General features: G+C 43.1%; 1 protein-coding gene across 1 annotated transcript in view; it reads right to left on the bottom strand.

The window, feature by feature from the left end:
* Positions 1 to 12985: 12985 nt before the first annotated feature.
* CALCR (calcitonin receptor) overlaps positions 12986 to 21242 on the bottom strand; it is a 241238-nt gene continuing 232981 nt past the window's right edge. The window contains exon 13 of the mRNA XM_024212905.3: positions 12986 to 14666. Within this exon, the coding sequence (XP_024068673.1) occupies positions 14445 to 14666 (222 nt within the window). The 3' untranslated portion in view covers positions 12986 to 14444. The remainder of the gene's footprint in view (positions 14667 to 21242) is intronic.

Below are 21242 nucleotides of genomic sequence, written 5' to 3'. Positions count from 1 at the left end.
CTCTTGCCACGGTGGATTTCCGGAGTCGACGGCAGAGCGATCAGGGATCGATTTTATCACGTCTTCACTAGACGCGATAAGTCGATCCCCAATAGATCGATTGCTACCCGCCGATCCGGCGGGTAGTGAAGACGTGCCCTGAGTGCGTAGCCATGAGGAGGTCCAGGGGAACAGTGAAAAACTCTGCAAAAGCTGTGCAAAATTTGGATTTCAGTAGACTGTTTGCAAATGGAGAAAGTCCGGTTACTTATAACCTTACCATCCATGCCCACAAATCATAGCCTGGGTCATGTTAACATTGAATTGCACTGCATTTCAGATCAGGGCTGTCTGAAAAATTAGGGAGATTGATATGCATAGACAAAGACTAGCTAGATGATCAGTACTCTGAATTCTCTGCTGCTAGGAACAAATACCGCCCCCAAGAAGCAGAACAAATTCCTTAGTCTGAAATACTAATGTTAAAAGTGAAAGACTGGTAACAAGCACCATTTCCTTTCATTTTATATATTTATAGTCATTTCTATGGCCTTCATCACCATTGGTTATAGGAGGCAGTGTCATGTTGGGTGACTATAGGAAAGAATATAATGGCCAATAGATAAAAGATATTTTTCTATGACTACCAGCTTGTCTACATGGTGTTTTAGTGCATGGCAAGCCAGGTTGTGAATCTACAACACCCTGCCTTGCTGCTCTCTAACTGGCTGTGTGGACCCTACTACCGCACACTTAAAGTTCTGCAGTGCACTTTGACTTATGTCAAATTGCACAATAGAACTTTTAGTGCACGCTCGGTAGCAGGATCCACAAGGCCAGTTAGCGTGTGGCAGGTTAGTATGCTGGAGATTCACACCCTGGCTTGCTGCACGCTAACTAGCCATGTAGACAAGTCTCAAAGCACAAGAACTCTGACAAGCCTGTGTTAGTTTTGATTGCTAGAAACCCGTAGCTTTGCTGGGGACTTAAAGAAAAACCCATTTCAACAATTTTTAAATGAATCATATTTAGTTTTTATTGCAAAAATAGAAGCCTCTCACAAAGCCAAAATATTCTGAGTACAGAATTCAACACCGAACAAATGACATGTAAAACACTCTTGTGCAACACCTAAAATAAAATGAGAACTGAAACATTAGGGCAGCTGAGTGACACAGGTGGAATGCATTCGGCTTAGAACGGGCCTCTTTCGACACCAGGGTGATCTGAGGACTGGAGCAGCAGGAAACTGAATATACCTCTGAATTGGCAGGTGTTACTGTCTTGGCTGTCATGCATGTAACCTTCCTGAACACGCTGCTATACATAACACCATCAGAGCAAGGCTTGGCTACTGCATCATTTCCTCACATAGCGCTCTCCGAAAGCAGTACTTTTGGGGACATCATAAAAACATGATAGCAGCATCCACTGGTTAACAGTGCCTGTGGGTGAGTTGGACGTTTGGGTGGCGGTAGTGGTGAGAATCCCCCGTTTGACCCATCGTTAGTAGCTAATATTTGTAGAACAGAAGGTATGATGTGAGGAGTGAAATCCTGGCGCCACTGAAGTCAATGGGACTTTTGACGACTTCTGTGGGGCCAGGACGTCCCTCAAGTTCTTCAGGAAAAGAAAATTTCTTTGGAATGAGTGATTCTAGATAATCATCTATTGGTGAATTATTTACTCCAAGCTTCAGCTAAATACACTGCACAACACAACAGAACAACACACATTACATTCAGAAATACACATTTCCTAATATAGAAAATCATTATTGGTTTTTATGGTATAAAAACACAGCAACTAATACATGAAAACATAGCTATGGACTTTCTGTCTTATCATAAATCAAAGGAACAATTTCCTTAGCATTGTATCTGCATTAATGTTTGACATAAATAATGCATTTATAGCTTATTGACTGTAACTCAGTTTTACCAACAAAGAAATTTGTGCCACTCTTTCAAGCTATTTCATTTTATGAATGATGTATTTTGGCCATATTGCAATAAACTCAGTTTCGTAATATTTTTCTTTGATGAGCCTGTCATATTTTAGCCAACCTGAAGTTCCAAAGCCTATTCAAGAAACCTAATTAGGGTATGTGGACATCCACTTTATGTAAAAATCATATTTCAGCATGCTCTTGACTTGTGAATGTATTGCTAATGTACCATGACAGTAAATTAGGCTGAGGGACTCACTTGACAAAGGTTATGTGTAATAACCACAAAATATATATGGGATGAAACTTTTTTTTTATTTAAATGCTGCATCCCGCTCTAAATCATTGTTATTAACTCAGGTGCCATTCTAGTTTTTGCCCTGAAAGTTTCTGAGCAGTAAATATTTCAATATAAACAAACATTATGGCTGAACATCAGAGCTCTCTGTTTAAAATAGTTCTTTATAAAGTAACATTGGTACCACTTTGTTCCTTTGGTCGGCTACTTCTGCCCGGGGGATAGGAAACATAGTGTGGTCCCCTCGTTGGGATTTCTTACACCTTCCTCCATCTGGTGGTGGCGGCGATGGGCCCATAGGGATGGTGGCAGCTCTGCAGCCATCACTTATCCTCGTCCACCATCATAGATCCTGAACATCCATGGAACTCATGCAGAGGGGCTTCATCAGGGAGGAATAATATAATGGAGGAACAAACTGTGTCCCTCCTCCCTAGTTGTGGAAGTGAAGGCTAGAATATGGTCCATATAACAGATACATACATATGTGTTGGACATACTAATTTATATCATGCATGTAAATGTTATGTCTTGTAGTCAGTTTGTAGCCACAGAATATGACAGAACCCCCCACGTCACTTGATGGCTAATTAATCCTGAGAACTACCATAACTACATAGGCAGAATCCAGGTAGGTGTCTAAATGCTTGCTGTGTACTCTAACATAACATATGAGCTCATACTCTAAAAAAGCCCTTTTAATAATATAATTTAATAAGTAGAAAGTTTTCTGTGATGACTTTGTGTATTTTACTGGCCTGAGCCAGCTACACCTGCCCATTCTACATTCTGTAACATCCCAAAGCTGGGCTCCCTTCCATTTTATACAGCTAAATTCATGACAGATTTTTCTCTGTCTTTTTTCCCCTGAGGCGGTCTGTATTGACGATGGCTTCTGTAATCCAGACTATTCACAATGTTCATAATATTTCTTACGTTCACAGGAATTAAGCAGTCCCCCTTTCAAAATGATGACGATCCCATGCTTCACTGACTTTGTGGAGGAAACATGAGTCATTACCTTATCTGCCCGCAAAGTGACCATTAGTTTAAAAAACAAACACCCACCATGAGTGAAGTCCACCCCTGTGCACATGGTCACCACAAAGGCCTATGTATCCCCTTACGTGCTACTTACACCCTCAAAATGGGGCATATGTGGGACTTAATTGGTGCATCAGTCTTGTGCCACTGTCTGTACAAGTATAAATTTCACCTTGCATGCACAGGACTAATCCTGCAGGTGAAGAGGGATAATAAAAGTACCAAGAAGTGTAACTTATGGGGTTCCACGAGGGGGCCAAGTCCACCTGCTCAGAGATCATGGCAGGATCTGGGGCATAGCTAGAGTTTTTTGATGTTGTAAAAAGAAGTTGTTATGCTGCAAAGTGTTCAAGATAAAACAAATGTTAGTCCCTTTATATACAAAGACATTACTGATATGGATATTCTGATGGGCGGGCAAGATGTTACTACAGTGTAATACAATAAATGAGCAGGAAGTATAAAAAATAATCTTATTACTGACAGCATTTTATATATGTATCATATTATCACTATATTTTAGTCCTGTTTGAAATATGAAGAGATGACAATGTTAATCATATATCTTGAATGTATGCCAGTTATTTAGGTATTAATTTTATAATATTTAAAACAGTCAGAGCCAAATTCTTCCACTGAAATCAATGGGAATTACCTCAGTGTAACTCAAAATGTACTGAACCTACAGTTTTTTCACAGTGAACCACAACTGGATCCTGAAGAAGCCTTTCCCATAATAATGGCACCTTATACGGGTGGTGACAATGAGGTTTCCTAGCATGGAACAGCCAGAGCATTGAGAAAGAGACTACTTTGTACTGTCACCACCCTTTTAGCCACTTGCAGCATTGCATTAGTATGAGCATTGCCAGCAGATCGAGGGAAATGATTATTTCCCTCTAGTCGGCACTGGTGAGGCCACAGCTGGAGTATTGCATCCAGTTTTGGGCCCCCCATTACAGAAAGGATGTGGACAAATTGGAGAGAGTCCTGCGGAGGGCAACGAAAATGATCAGGGGGCTGGGGCACATGACTTACGAGGAGAGGCTGAGGGAACTGGGGTTATTTAGTCTGCAGAAGAGAAGAATGAGGGGGGATTTGATAGCAGCCTTCAACTACCTGAAGGGGGGGTTCCAAAGAGGATGAAGCTCGACTGTTGTCAGTGGTGGCAGATGACAGAACAAGGAACAATGGTCTGAAGTTGCAATGGGGGAGGTCTAGGTTGGATATTAGGAAACACTATTTCACTAGCAGGGTGATGAAGCACTGGAATGAGTTACCTAGGGAGGTGGTGGAATCTCTATCCTTAGAGGTTTGTAAGGCCTGGCTTGACAAAGCCCTGGCTGGGATGATTTAGTTGGTGTTGGTCCTGCTTTGAGCAGGGGGTTGGACTAGATGACATACTGAGGTCTCTTCCAACCCTAATCTTCTATGATTATATGAAAACAACAAGGAGTCTGGTGGCACCTTTATGATTATATGATTGCCTTATGGGGCTTTTCTCTTGGCGGGGAGAATTGGAAGGGGGAAAGACTGCCTCTTGTGTGGAAATGTGTCAGGAATCCTGCAGATTCCTCACCATATAAACAGGGCATGTCTTCTGCTTCCAAAGCTCTCTAGCCTGGTTTCCTGCGATTTCGTCATGGTTACAAGGTATGGGCAGGAATGAGAGAAGTGGACTGGCTGAACTTAGCAGCATGATCCCCTGGTTCCCTGAGAAGGAGTTAATATGGCTGAGTGACCACTAGGGGACCTGGGAACATTAGCACAGCTCTTGCCAGGTGGGGAAAGGACACCGGCATACCGGCTGGATGTTCTAACGGGGGGCCAGCTGTGCACACATGGCCCAGAGTTGGAGGTGTGTAAAGGTGAGTTTTACACCATCTACACATCCTGATCTCTCCCCCACTTTCAACTTGCACTGCGTGTATGTTGGCGGAACTCTGGATTACGCCCTATATAATTAAGAGCACATACATATGTATATACTAGCTAGAGGTTTTATGGGATATTTGTGGCTTGTGCCCTGCAGTGTAAATTGCTTCCAAATCCACTTTTGGATGCTGGTTTAATTTAAAAAAGAGTAAGTCAGTTGCAGGTAGATAGAAGATGTCATTTATTTTGTTCCTGAATGTTTTTGGACTATGTGCTCAATACTTTCTCCCTAACTTTGTTGAAAATGTGCATCCTTAATTTATATACAGTAAAATCTCAGAGTTACGAACACCAAGGGAATGGAGGCTGTTCGCAACGCTGAAATGTTGATAACTCTGAACAAAACGTTTTGGTTGTTCTTTCAAAAGTTTATAACTGAACATTGATTTAATACAGCTTTGAAACTTAATTAGGTAGAAGAAAAATGCTGCTTTTAACCATTTTAATTTAAATGAAACAAGCACAGAAATAGTTTCCTTACCTTGTCAAATCTTTTTTCAAAAACTTTGACTTTTTTTTTTTAGTAATTTACGCTTAACACAGTACTGTACTTGCTTTTTTTTTTTGTCTCTGCTGCTGCCTGATTGCATACTTCTGGTTCCAAATGAGGTGTGTGGTTGACTGGTCAGTTTGTAACTCTGGTCTTCGTAACGCTGAGGTTCGACTATCAGGGCCGGCTCTGGCTTTTTTGCCGCCCCAGGCAAAAAAGCCTCCCGCCGCCCCCCGCCCCCCGGCGGGGAGCGCGGCAGGGGAGGGTGCCGAGCCCGGCCGCGGCCCCGCTCTCCCCGACCGGCCGGAGCGCTGGGAGGATGGCGGCGAGCCCGGCCGCGGGCCCGCTCTCCCCGACCGGCTGGAGCGCAGGGGGAGGGCGGCGAGCCCGCTGCGGCTCCACTCTCCCCGGCCGGCCGGAGCGCCGGGGGAGGGCGGCGAGCCCGGACGCGGCCCCGCTCTCCCCGACCGGCCGGAGCGCCGGGAGGAGGGCAGAGAGCCCGGCCGCAGCCCCACTCTCCCCGGCCAGCCGGAGCGCCGGGGGAGGGCGGCGAGCCCAGTCGCGGCCCCGCTCTCAGGCCAGAGCGCCGCCGGGCGCCCCAACAGCCCCAGTATGTTTAAATCAAAAAACAAAACAAAACCAACCCTGAGCGCCGTCCCCCCTCCGGGTGCTGCCCCAAGCACATGCTTGGTAGGCTGGTGCCTTGAGCCGGCCCTGTCTACTGTAATGTAATTTGTTAAAGTATTAGTGTGAAAAACTTGTTTGGACAATATTATCTAGTAGGTGTTAAAATAAATCTCCAAAGAATTTGTACTCTTGACATACATCAGACAGGAGTGCACAAGTGGAATTAACAGTAGGCAATAAAATGTGGAAATTCTGGCTGTACAGAAGAAATGATCTCCATGAAAAGGTGTATGATTTCTGACTGATGCACAGATGAAAGAGCAAAGAGAAAAGGAAGAGAAAAATGCAGAACAGATCACAAAAGGTGTGTGTTTGCAGTGTGATATGAGAGAGACAATGTAGGTGAGGTAATATCTTTTATTGGACCAACTTCTGTTGGTGGAAGGTACAAGGTTTTGAGCTATACAGAGCTCTTCTTCCAGTCTGGAGAAGGAAGCAGAATATCTGAGGCTATGGCTACACTACAGCTTAAGTCAGGGATAGGCAACCTATGGCACGCATGCCAAAGTTGGCACACGAGCTGATTTTCAGTGGCACTCACGCTGCCCAGGTCCTGGCCACCAGACCAGGGCCTCTGCATTTTAATTTAATTTTAAATGAAGCTTTTTAAACATTTTAAAAACCTTATTTACTTTACATACAACAATAGTTTAGTTATATATTATAGACTTATAAAAAGAGATATTCTAAAAACGTTAAAATGTATTACTGGCACACGAAACCTTAAATCAGAGTGAATAAATGAAGACTCGGCACACCACTTCTGAAAGGTTGCCGACCCCTGGCTTAAGTCAACATAAATTATGTTGCTCGGAGGTGTGAATTAGTCACTCCTCCCCCCCCCCCGAGCAAGATAACTGATGCTGATTTATGCACCGGTGTGGATAGCACTAGATAGAGCTTCTCCTGCCAACATAGCTACCACTGCTCATGGGGGCTGGAGCAGTTAAGCTGACATGAGACCTCTCTCCTGTTGGCTTAGAACAGCTACACAGAGAGCTTACAGTGGCACAGGTATATCAATGCAGCTGTGCTGCTGTAAGCTCTCTAAATACAAGTTGGGCCATCATGAGGTGGTCACTTGAAATGAAATGGGCAATTGAGGGTTAGATTGTTATGCATAAAGGGCTGAAGTGGGCAGTTAAGGGTAGCTGGCAGCAGTGTTACAAATTGCAATGGGCCATAAAGCCGTGGAAAACCAGTGTCCCTGTTAAGTCCATGGCTTTTGGTATCTAGCAGAGTTGTGAATTTAAGTTCCCAGGCAAGCCTTTTGAAGGTGTTGTACTGGTTTCCCTTGAGGACAAGTATTGAAAGATCAGAAATGGAGTGATAGTTTTGTGAAAAGGGTTTTTGTCTTTTATCACTTTTTCTGTCACAACTTATATTTAGCTCAGACACGCTGCTTCCTTCCCCAGAGCTGAAGAAGAGCTCTGTGTAGCTCAAAACTTGTGCCTTCCACCAGCAAAAGCTGGTCCAATAAAAGATATTACCGCACCTACCTTTTCTCTCAAAAGGTATTTGGGTAAAGCATGGCCAGTGGTGTCTTGTAACACTCAGCTTACACTCTCGCACATGACTGATGTTACACAATATAACCAAATGCAACCATCTATCAAAATTATAATATATCTGTGCCCTGTTAGAGACAGTGTCTTTTTACCCCTTTCAACTCATAATAAGAGAGAACATTCATGTTCTGGGCAAAATTCTCAAACTTGAGCACCTAATCTACATCCACAAATGACATGCAAAGGTAACCAAACATCTTACTGCAGAACAGAGATCCTCCCTCCACCCTGAGACTTCATGCACAGTTTAACAGGTGGTTTAAAACTCTGATGCACAGCTACACTGTACTAAGCTGAGGGAAACATGCTAATCTTTATTTTTCAACCGTGAGAGGTATTTTTCCCTTTTAAGGTTTTTCCCTGGACTTCAAAGAGGTGCTGGCTGACGATTCAACCCAGAGGTGCTTATTTATAGATTAATGGTCCATCTAGAACTATCTGTACAATACAATGCTGCACAGAAATATCTGGAGTACATGTAATATGTTTACTTTTATATTAAAGGTACTTTTAATTACAACCTCTGCCAAATAATTGGCCATGTCAGAGAACAGCACAGTGTTTCTGGCAGTGGATATGAACTTAGGACTGTAAGGGAATTATATTTTGCCTGTATAGACACACAAGAATGTGGCTGTATGCGTCTTTTTTTTTTGGAGGTGGAATGTGAGCTCCCCTCAGTGCTGGCCTCAGACTGTCAGCTTCTTCGGAGGTCTTGCCTCCACATCCTCACCCCATTTTGTAAATATATTGCTATGGCCATAATTGTGCCCCTCCTGCACCTTGGAACTCAAAGGTCCCAGTGCTGCTGTGATTGTAGATAGGAGCAAAACGGCCATTGATTTCAATGTGGTGGTTAGGATTGGGCTCAAAGAGCACAAGCGCTGGGATTCAGGCTGCCCCTGAACAGTCCATTAGAAGGATGAGAGCCTTCTGTGCCCCTTCCCATGAAAAGAGAGCCAAAATCTGGCCCTAAATTTGGTAAACTATAATTGGGTTGGAGTCAATTACTGTTCTGTGCATATGCATACAAATTTCCGTATGAGTCAGCAATAGCCAAACCTATATGCTTGCCTGTATCATGAAGACATATTTGAGTTACAAAAATGCAAAGCACTCAAAACTAGGACATCTTTATTTTGTTAGTTTTTAGAATGTATATAATTGAAAAGAGCCAAACATTGTTTTTCGTTAATATTTGTAAGGGGAAAAAAAATAAGAACAGGAATGCACTGAGATTTTTGCATCCCAGAACAAAGTTCCATCCCAGAGCAGTTTTATTGCCAAGTTATAAACACATGAAAATGGGGAGTTTGCACTGGCAATGCTGGCAAACCTTTAATTAAGGCAGCGCTGCTGCTGACTGTTATAAGGTGGAGCAAGCCATTTCTCCCAATTGTGCTGCATTTTTTTTAACTGAAATATATTTCTTAGGCATTTAAATGGACCAAATGAAAAAGCAGTCTCAGCATTCCATGCCATGATTTTTTTATTTTGTGTTTCGTTTCTGTACCTAATAAAGAAGAACAAGGAGAACCTTTCTGCTTGATTTAGTTATTCAAACAAACCAGCTGTACAAATACTTCTGCCAGGGCCAACATTAAGTGAAACAAGTTGTTATATGAGGGGATGCGGTTTCAGAGGAGAGGGGTCCTACTAAAGTTCTTGGTATAGGTTTTGTCTTCCCCGAAACTACTCTTTAAACCCATTGACTCAAATTTTCCTTCCAGCTTTTTGACACTCTAGTATGTATGTTATGCATGGCCCTGGAGGAGAAAAAGAAGCTGTTCTTGTGAAATGTGCTAGAATAATAAACATTTCTAAAGGCTGTATTTGTCCATGCCAAGAAATTGCTATTGCTTGGTCATAGAAGTGTTCTCACCATCATTGTCATGGAGACTTCAATGCTGTCTATAAAGCACAGAGGTGAAATTCACTTCACCTTTGTAACGCCTTAGTAGTCAGACTGTATGCAGGTGCAGGGAAGAACTACCAAGGAGGTGAAATTCTCCCCCTCAAACCCCAACATAAAAAACAGTCCCTCCAACACTGCTGCAATTATTCCAGTCTAGTGAGTCAATTATCAACTGCATACCCTCTGTACCATTTGTACAGTGTGCTGGGGCCATTGGAGAATCTATGTACATAGGACCCTGGCTTGAACCCATTGCTGCTTTCTGTGCAGGCCTAGGTGATGCTGGCATGGTTATAATGTCTGTGGCCTACATGGAGCATGAAGACATGTCTGGAGAGAATACACGTATGAAGTAGACCTGGGTGGGAGAGTTGGATTTTCTGTTTCACAGGAAATTCCATGATTTTAATATTTTTTTCCATTCCAAAATGGAACAAAAAACTAAACTAAGTTTCCCACATAACAAAATTCTAAATGTTTTGTTTCAGGTCAATTGAAACATTTTGTTGTGGCAAGAGCAAAACATTTGGTTCTAATTTTGACCTTTAAACTTTTAATATAAAAAATCCTGCAATTAATTTAGTATTGAAAAAAGTCATTTAGAAATTAAAAAAATCAAAACCTTCCATTCTGCAAGTGTCATAATGGGATGTTTCAACCTTATCAAAATGCCTCCTTTTGCCTTTGTTGTTTTGATGAAATTTCATCAAAATCATACATTTTTCAAATCATTTTAATTTTGATGAACATGGCTGTTCCCCTTGTTTTGATGAAAACTTTCTGACTAGCTCTAACCTGCAGTCCCAATGTGAAGCTAATATTGAATTAAATAGATCTGTAAGCCAGATTCTCAGCTGATGAAAATTGTTGTAATTCCACTGATATCACTCAAGCTACTCTGGTTCACACCAGAATGTGAGATTTCCATCACATGAAGAGAAAACCAAGATCCTGAAGTTTGTTGCTCCAGCTGAGTTCATGAAGTAGAATGAATCAATGAATGAAGAAGCCAAAACATGATGTTCCCTTAGAAAAATATGTCAATATTGTACTTTACATGAATATAACAGACTCTGAAAAACAATTTGTACATATAAGTTACACAAGCATTTATCAGACCTTACGTATTATGTACATTTCTATTACAATAATCTATTTCCTGTAGTTAGAAATTAAGTACACCTGCTGGAGCCCTACTGGAAAGTACAATATGCATCAAAAATGTTCAGAAATATAAAATTCATAGTAAAGCTGCCTTGTTTTCTTTGACTATTAAATCCTCCATCGCCCATCATAGCTTACTAGCAAAAGTAGAAATAGCAATACACAAAACACTCTTGTCTGAAAAAAATACCTTCTTTTATACAGTCAGCAAAGCAGACATGTTCAGTTGTCTCCAACCAAGGTTTTTCACTGAGTGAATGGACGGGACTATATTTTCTCCCCAAATACATCGCTGGATTAAATAAACTCTGAATTCCACTGTCAGTGGACTCATTCTTGAAAGATCGTTTGGTAGGAAGATGTGGTCCCGATACGTGTGTTGGAATGTAGCGGTTAGCACAGTTAGGTACAACCAATAGTCCTCCATGTCAATTTTGAGGGTGTCACAGAAAAGCTGTGGGGCTTAATCCTGCACAGAACGTTTAAAATCTCTCCCATATCAGCAAGCATGAAATTCATGTCTGTGCAGTGGGCCCACACAAGGTCTGCACTATTTAAGTCCCATTCATATACTTTAGGGCCTCATCCAAAGCCCATTTAAGTCAATCGGAATCTCTTCATTGACTTCAATAGCTGTGGATCAGACGCTCAGTGCTTAAGTGTTGCACAGGCCTTGCATGAGCTTAACGAATGAATTTCACCCTAACAGAATGTAAACTTGATCCTGCAGTTCTTTCTCCTCAGAATTCCTCCCGCAGGATTAGGCCCTCTTTTTGTAGACTTAAGAGCTACAAATGCATTGACATTGTAAAGCAAAGTGCTGGATTTGAAATATTTTCCCTCCTTTACTTACCTGGCAAGCTCTGAGGTTCGGACGCTCAGAACTAATTATACTTTAGGTAATCGAAGCAGTGCTAAGAGTAGAGCACAATTACTTGTTTATGCCTTAACCAAGTCTTTGATTCTTGCAGGGGAAAAACAAATCCTTGGATGGAATCTCCGCAAGTAAATAAAGAAGAAAGGGAGTTTAAAATATATTTGTAACTAGCTGGTGCCTCTGCAAAAGTCACTGGTTAGTGGAATTGTGACATCAGAGACAGCATTTCCTCCTCCTCTTCTTCCTTCTCCTTTCCACTCCCTACTTCCCTGGTTCTCCCTTGTTTCCCTATCCCTTCTCCTCCTTGAATCCCAGAGATGGGATTGTGACGCAAGTGCTAAATCAACCTTCAAACAACTCATGGCTGAATGCTGATATTGAGATAGCTAAGGGAAGTAAGTGACACCAAAGACAGGAGTAGGTAGGTCTGTGGCATCAGAGGTATGTGACTGATGTGACTGTCGCCCTTCTGTTCTTCATTCCTTGTGCCTGAGGCTGGTAGAATTGTGCTGTCAAATATACATGGATCACACAGTAGGTAGAAGTGGAGGCAAACAGAATGGATGGCCTCTTTCTGGCCTATTTTTAAAGGTGTCAAATCACTGGTTAACCTAATAAAAAAGTCAAGACCTCATTGTACAAATACTAGTTGTTGGCTTTAAAATTACCCAACTACATGAAAACCAGAGGAGAAATAGTGATACATTTCACTGGGCATTCTTTCAGAGATACTTGGGAACTTTATATACAAGATAAATTCTACAGGCAAAAAGTCCTCGGACTTGCAAGCACCTAGAACTAGAACTGGGTGAACAATAGGTTTTTCAGTTCACTTGCAATTCTGGGGGGGAAAAACAGATTTTAAATTTTTTTTTCACTAAATCAAAAGTTAAAAAGAGAAAAATATAAGATTCAGGTCAAACAAAATATTTTGTTTGACCTGAAACATTTTATTGTTTTTATTTCAGTTGAACATTTAAAAAAAAATTAAATAAAATTAAAAGGAAAGTTCTACACAATCTTTTTGAATAAAATAATTTAAATATTTAATTTAGAAAATGTCAAAATGAAACAGGATTTTAAAAATATTTTAGGTTTTTTTTAAACTGAAACAATTCAAAGAAACTGACACAAATTCATGGAATGTTTTGGTGTCACTGAATCTGCATTTTTTGTGTGCAAAAAATAAAAGAAAAGAAAAGTTTGGCATAAGAGAGTTTGTCAAAAATGTTTGACAAGCTCCATGCAGAGCTGCCCAGGCACTGGTCCTATCCGTTTGCAAGGACTTTTACATTCACCTTTGGAAAGAAATTGTAGCTATTTTACTCAGCCCAATGGTGTGTAACTGTCATTTGACACTGGCAATAGAGGAGCCTTACAGCTATAAATAAGTTACTCCTTGGCTGTAAGACTCATTTAACAATCATAAAAAGACCTTTAGTGTTTAATAATTACATAAAATATTGACTTTCTAATAATGAATATTTCTTTGGCTGTGACACTGGTATAAACTAGTTCCTCATCTCTTCCACGGGCCTCCTTTACTGCCAGCACACAACTTCATTAGACAGGCAAATGTTCACCAGCTGGAGGCTCAGAGTGTCAACAGCAATTAACAAAAATCTTAATTTCCAAATACATTTCACAGTTTATTCATAGTGCAAAATTGTTCCTTACTTATCAGATTGCTGGGCGGAGTATTATGGCTACAGTTTTCCTATTAATGAATATTATCGAATAACTAGCACAGCTTGAACAAAAAATATTTTTGAGATCGCTCCAGGACTTTCATGAGGCTCCCAAAGAAGTGTTTTGTTTCTCTACTGATGCTTATGCCTACTAGTGTTGAATGTTTTTAATACAATAAATAGTTTACCTTCATTTCTGTTATGCACCTGATGTCAGGAGGGTAATTCTGTCTGAGATCCTTTTGAGCTAAGGATTTGAATACCTTGGAATGACGGGTTTCTCCCCTCCCACCCAAGTGCAAACATTTCCAGGAAAGCAGCAGAGCTGATTAAAATGAAAACAACAACAGATTCCAAGCCTGTTACACCTAATGAAAGATGATCGTTTAAAGTCTAGGGTGAAAGACAGGTATTTAAAGCAACAAATACTGAACAATTCCAATCCTTCGTGTAGTTAGTCCAGTCTGGAAACTGAACACTTCTTTCTATGAACTAATCCGTTCTTCTATATCTGCTATGGGATACCTTGAATTGTTATGACTATGGAATCTGTGTGCCATATGGCCAATAGCAGGAACTATGGAAAATCCAAATGTCTCATTGAATAGTTCCATCTTCAGTCCTGTTTCTAAAAGCAGCATGCTGTAGTAGTATCAAATACTAGATCCACCTCTCTCAGGCAGACTCTCGCTGGGCCATCACTGGCCGAAGCTGATGCTTCTATAGTTTGCATATGATGTGTCCTGTTTAACACTCTCTCATAGTGGCTCTCAAGTCTGCACTCCTTCCCTTCGCCCCACCCTGCCATGAACAGAATGCAAAATGACCTGTTTGTCTTGTTTTCCTCCGAGCTAGGCAGACGTCTCTCCAGATTTTAATGCAATGAGTTCAGAGTCATCTATGTATTTTCCATTTAACTGTTCGTTGGTGGAATCATGGTGATTCAGATAAACGGGGACCTCGCTGATAGATGTTGCTGTGTAGGAGGTAGATCGCGTAGAGCAGTGCTCGCGTCGTCTTTGCCCCCATTGGGTCTTATACTGCATCCATTGCCTTTTTAGAGCGCCCTGTACCTGCAAGGGAAGCCAAGCAATAGTTTTATCGGTATAATTAGTCAATGGAGTTGGCTGGGATTTGAACTGGCATCACAAAGCACAAGCTGGCTCCCTTCCCTTTTTTTATTATGCTGGAAATTCTACTTTGCAATATCAACCCAGTGCCATGGCTTTTCACCGAATGTTTATTTTAATCTCGTCTCCACCTTGCTTTGAGGTTAGAACTGGTTGAAAAATATTCAAGAATAGTTTTATTGGGGGTGAAGTGTCCTCAGTGCAAAGAGCCAGCACAGAGCGCTTAAGTAAAACTTCAGCAGTGTAGCTTAAGTGGTGTACACTCAGGACATTTTGCCCCGGCTAAACTAGCCATGAATAGTAAAACTGAAGTGATGCACAGGCCCGCTGCCCGGTGGTTTTCATCCTTCGTACATACACCATCACGGGGAGGAGGAGAAATCAATTTCCTCAGACAGCTGAAGTAAAATGTATTTCAGAGCTGGGGACCCAATTGTGACTCGGCCTATATAACCATGCAGAGAAATATCAAACCTCCTTAACATCCTTACTGGCCATTCCCAGGCCTTGGGTCCAGGCACGAAGGAACGAATGGGGTACTCGTCTGCTTGCTCCCTCCCCAAAGCAGGTGTGTGGAGAATAAGAGGGGAACAGACAAAGCCAGAGTGTTGGGGTGGGTAGTAATTTACGGCAACAACGTGATGTAAATAACTACGCTGGGAGCAAGAAGGTGAGGAACTGAGACATATGGATGTGTCCCTGTGCCACAGTGCTCCGGGGTGGTACAGATTACATACCACCCTTTGCTCAGGGCTGTGTCTAAACACACAGACTAGCCCTAAGATGGGCTGTACCTTTGACTTAGGTAGCAACATTAAAGTATTGTTCATATCCCTGGTAATGCCCAAATTCTAATGCATTTTATTAGTTCATGGACATGTGATACAGGAAGGCCAAGGAGCAGTGGGAACTGGTAGAAGGGAAGTATATAAACCCTAGGTTAATTAAGGCGTGGTTCCCTGTAGACTAGGGAGGGTTGCTACAGGTTAATTGGAGCACCTGTAATCAATTAAGGCCCTGTTAGAAACCTAATAAAACCCCCTGCTTCAGGCAGTCAGGGGGAAGGAGAGAGGACTGGAGCTTGGAGGTGTGCTGTGAGACTTGGAGGAACAGAAAACTGGAGTAAGGGAAACCCTGCCCCAGCGTTTAAGGACTGAAGGTACCCCACCCAAGGGGGAAGAGGGTAAGAACCTGCAAGGGTTGAGAGTGGTTGGGACTCAGAGTGAGGAGCAAACCCAGACCCCTCCCCCGCTTCCCTCCTTTACCACCTTCCTGGGCCACTAGTGGGGCCCTTGGTGCCCCAAGAGCAGGGGTAAGGGGTGGTATTTTAGTCCCCCCCCACGAAGAAAAGCGCAGGATCCATCATACTATATTGACCATCTTGTCACAGACAGTAAAATGTCACCCACACACAAATAGCACCAGCAGCAGCCTCTGTGCCTCTCTAGTGGGATGGAGGGAAGCTACTGTCATGTCATATAAAGGTGAGGCTTCATTAGGCATTGCTAAAACTCTGAGGGCTGGTCTACACCCAGCTGCTAGTTCGGCGGCTGGGGATCGAAGTTCTGGGTTCGACTTATCGCGTCTGGTCTGGACGCGATAAGTCGAACCAGGAAGTGCTCGCCGTCGACTGCAGTACTCCAGCTCGGCGAGAGGAGTACCGCGGAGTCGACGGGGAGCCTGCCTGCCGCGTGTGGACCGCGTCTGAACCGCGGTAAGTTCGAACTAAGGTATGTCGACTTCAGCTACGTTATTCATGTAGCTGAAGTTGCGTACCTTAGTTCGACTTGGGGGGTTAGTGTAGACCAGGCCTTAGATGCTTACAGAGCGTACAGTGGGTTACGTCACTATGCTAAGAAGGGATATTTCAGTTGCTTGCAACTTTGTATTTTTAAGCCAAGGGCCAAGCCGAGTGATCCTAAAAATCCTTCCTCATGCAAGTAGTTGCACTGACTTCAACAGGACTACTCATGTGAGTAAGCAAGCATTTGCAGGGCCCTTAACATGTAACAAAAACGACAGCCATCTCATCTCTTTGCTGTAGTCCAGTTGAAGACAATGTGGTTAGAATTGTTTTCAGCTGGAGAAGTGTTGTTTTTATTTACTCTCCCATAACTCAAGAATGGCTGAATGTATTTGTGCTATAAGCCAAGCACAGAAAAAGCCTAAGGTTATACTGGAAACCACTGTGCATCCTGACTTGTAAGGGGCATGACCAAAGTTTATTATGGTAATACTGAGGGGAACAAACTGCATTAATGAGATTTTCATATCATGCCATTGCAGAAATTCGATTAGTGAAAAGGAGCTCCGGTATGATTTAATGTGACAAGGCATTGCTAATACAGTGGCAAAGCTTTAGTACAGAAATGTAGGTAACTCCTGTATGGATTTCAGTTACTTAATGAGCAGCTTTTACCCTTACAGTGGTTCATATCGGGTGTAAATGCAGTGGCTCACATCAGTGAAACCCACAGGAAGGGACCAGGGGATGCAATCTTTGCAAGGATTCACTCAGAGAATTTCCCCACATCATTCTGTGGAGCAGGAGGAGATAGGGTTTCCCACCCACCCGTGGGGAAAGGCCTGGAGGACAGTCCTTGAAACCTGTTGGATCAGAGGGAGGCCAGGGCAACCTGTGCAGAAACCTTGTTTCTCTACACTGGCTCTAGCCACCAGCAGCCCCTTTTCCCCCCTTACCTACCTTGGAACACAACTCCATTGGGGCTGCACTGTGAGCAGGGACTCCCCCTGGCCATCGCTGCCCTGGAGGCTACTGGAGTGTGGGTTGGTGCTCTGCAGAAAAGATGATTTGGAGTTTACCCTTTCTGAGTAAACTCCATGTGGCTGGAAGGAGGAGGAGGATGTGTCCCCTGGTCTTGCTCCTGGCCCACCTATGTCTTCCCCCTCCACCCTCCATGAGGATCCCAGGACCAGTGAAAAGGCCCCCGTGGGTCCAGGGTGGGAGGGAATGCTGCTGCAGAAGGTGGGTGAGCCCCCCATGTACTCTCAAGCTGCTTTTGCTCGTGCTGTGGTCTGAGGTTGCACCAGGACAAATGCAAGTTAGGGAAGAACGTGGCTTAAAGAAAAGAGGCCTGATCATAGTATGAAGCGCTGCACAATCTACTGTGAGTAGCAGCTCATTTTGATCTCATCGGGGTAAAGCTTTGGTTGTGGGGAGTTTGGAAGAGTGCAGGCATTCCTCTCCCAATTCAACCCAGGGTTAAAAGTGCCATGAATTAAAATGAATAAGCTCCATGTAGTACCGAATGCATGAGGTTAAAATATATGTGTTTTTAATTCTTCACTGAACCTTTGGTTTATGAGATTCTGCTGTACTTACAAATTGAGTTAAACTGTATTTCTGTACTAATGCCAAGGAATAGTAAACTGATCTCAAATGATCATATCCTCTGCTGATTAAAACTATTCATATGCAGATTTGAAATGTGTTAGCTACATGACTGTGCTTTTAAAAATCATGTGCATTATATTATGTTAATAATCAAAGAGATTATCAACTGGGTGTTACACCACAATGATGCATGAAATAAACCAAAGTCTAAAATAAGGAGGAAGTTTGGGTTCACTTTATTCTTCAGCTCTTTAAAATGTTTTCTGTTCTCTGCCAGCCATTCACACCTCTTTGGCAAGAAAGATATATGGCTATATTTTCAAACAGATTTTCCATTTTCTTGGCCAACCTTCCAGTCTAGAAGTAACCTCAGAACTGGAAGTATGGTCTACTGAGCAGGTTAACACAGAAAGCTCATACCATCTGTATAGTGTTGTTGTTGGAGAGAGGTACCACAGTGCTGCTGGACATTGTCCCTTCACAAGAATAACATTCTGCAGTCATGGGTGGGGCCAGCTCTCAGCTTAGGGAACTGAGAAAAATCATTCACTTTCTTCTTTTCCTATTAGTTAAGACATCAGTGATGTTCAATGGCTTCTTATTCAGTGTCTTGGCGGACAGTGCTGTAGGCTGGGCTTGTATGGAATGGAGGACAATAATTTGCAGTGAGGAAGTGAGTGTGTGGTTTGCTGCAAATACTGATGTGAAAGGCTAATAAGTCTTGGGAGCAGTGGTTTTGGACAAACATCATCTGCTTTTGCCTTGAAGTGAATGACCCAGTAGTAAAAAGTAAATCATTGAGGAACAGAACTTCTGTCACATTAATGCTGAGTCCCTACCTCTGTCATAGTATGTTTTTCCATGAAATATCACTCTGCATTCTAGTGACCTGGCAGTATTTGGATATACAGGTTTGGAAATGGTCTCTCACCAAGCCTGAGGACCTGCCTATAGCTTTAATCTATGCTGTGCATTCGATCCAAGCTGCAGCATGAGCCCCAGGAGGAATTCTGGTTGACTCAGCCAGAATTCTCCAGAAACCCAGGAGGGAACACATGCTGGAGTGCCTACCTCTGGGAGAGGGTAGCAGATGGTCCTTTCAATGCCAGGCCAACTCCAAGGACCAGTGTGGGGAGATCTCAGGCTGTCCCTTTCAAACCCCTTTTTTGAAGTGCCTAATGCTGCCACTGATGCTAACCAGGGGCAGTATCTCTGCTCTTTACCAAGATTATGGCATTCAACCTCTCTCTCTTCCCTTTTGCACCTGAAAGAATAACTGGAATTTGGAAGAAAGTGATCGAGGACAAAAAGGAGGTAAGGTGTAGACACCACCTTTCTAGAAAGAGAAAATGTCTGAAGATTAATAAGGTCGCTTAACTGAATCTCTATAGAACACTGTGGGCCCACTGCTGCCAGGGCCGGCTCTACCATTTTTGCCGCCTCAAGGAAAAAAAGAAAAGAAAAAAAGCCGCTTGGATTGCCGCCTGAACTGCTGAAGCAAAAAAAGAAAGACGCCCAGACTGTGCTGCCCCAAGAATGGATGGAATGCCTCCTCTTAGCATTTGTCACCCCAGGCACGTGCTTCCTCCGCTGGTGCCTGGAGCGGCCCTGAGTGCTGCTGTCCGTTCTCAGGCAAAACTCCCATTGAAAACAACTAGAGTTTTGGCAGAGGAAGGATGCAGCACTGGCCTCTATGGAGACAGCCTCTCACTTCCCGGTGTTAAACCTGTCACCCTACCCACTGAGTTTGTCTTTTGTCTAGTTTGTAGAAAATCATCTTCATCCACTGCTGCTATAATAAGTTTACTTAGTGCTTCGACAGCCATGTACAGAGCTAACGAATCCTCAGTGTGAGGCAGGGAACTAATTGCTATTATCCCGATTTCACAGATGGAAACTGAAGTAGAGAAATTAGGTGACTTGCCAAATGCTGCACAGGGATTTCTTAGCAGAGCTGGGCTGAGAGCTCTGTAGTTCCTGGCTCCTAGCCTTGAGCTCAGTCTATTAGATCACTGAAGGCTGGTCCTAATGGTTGTGAAGTTAGACTGGATGAGTGTAAAATCATCCCTTTCTTAATATAGGTGCCCCTATTCTGACATTCTTTTATGGGTGGTGGTTATTTTTATAACTCAAACTACCAATTATGGGTGAAATCCACGTCGGGGAGAAAGGCGCTCTATGCGGGCGGCATTGGAGCCTTGACCCCCTGAGGATGGATTTCACCTTTCCAGCCTCCTCTTTTCTGCTACACTCCACCCACATGTTAGCCCAGTTACTTGGACTAGACAACGGTGAGCACATTTTATGCTACTTGGATATCTACCAACAACTTCCTGATTTGCATGTGCTAGCAGAAAGCCTTGGGTATATGTGCTATAACATATGCCCATAATTATTTTCAAATTACTGACGACTTGATCTATAAATGGGTTCATGAATTTTACAACTGCTGTTGTCACACATTGTGTGACATTGCTAAATATTAACCTGTAACTTTTTTAAGTTTCACTGATTGGCTGTTTGCAAAGGTAAGTGCAAATGAGAAGATTTCTAAGCACATCTCTCATTGTTGATATATACGACCCATTTCATCATGGATTCATTAGACCAGGGGTGGCCAACCTGAGCCTGAGAAGGAGCCAGAATTTACCAATGAACATTGCCGAAGAGCCACAGTAATATGTCAGCAGCCCCCCATCCGCTACCCCGCTCCAGCCCCCAGTGCCTCCTACCCACCAGCATCCCCACCAATCAGCACCTCCCCCTCTCTCCCCATGCCACCTGCCCACCGCAATCAGCTGTTTTGCAGTGCACAGGAAGCTCTGGTGGGGAGGAGTGAGGGCATGGCAGGCTCGGGGGAAGGGGTAGGGGCCTTCGGGGAAGGGGTGGAGTGGTGGCAGGACCTGGGGCAGAGCAGGAGGTTGAGCAGTGAGCACCCCACAGCACATTGGAAAGTTAGCATCTGTAGCTCCAGCCTTGGAGTCAGCGCCTATGCAAGGAGCTGCGTATTAACCTCTGAAGAGCTGCATGTGGCTCCGGAGCCACAGGTTGGCCACCCCTGCATTAGACCATCGTCATATCTACAGATGCAATCATGTAGTTAGACACCAGAGTGATAGAATGCACATGCAATTATTTAGGGGAGCAACACTGTAGATGCAAAA

This window comes from Terrapene carolina, unplaced genomic scaffold (genome assembly GCF_002925995.2).
Source record: "Terrapene carolina triunguis isolate 2854851 unplaced genomic scaffold, T_m_triunguis-2.0 Scaffold84, whole genome shotgun sequence".
In the NCBI taxonomy this organism is placed as follows: domain Eukaryota; kingdom Metazoa; phylum Chordata; order Testudines; family Emydidae; genus Terrapene; species Terrapene triunguis.
Note: the sequence above shows the minus strand (reverse complement) of the source record. Positions and strands in the feature narration are given on the sequence as shown.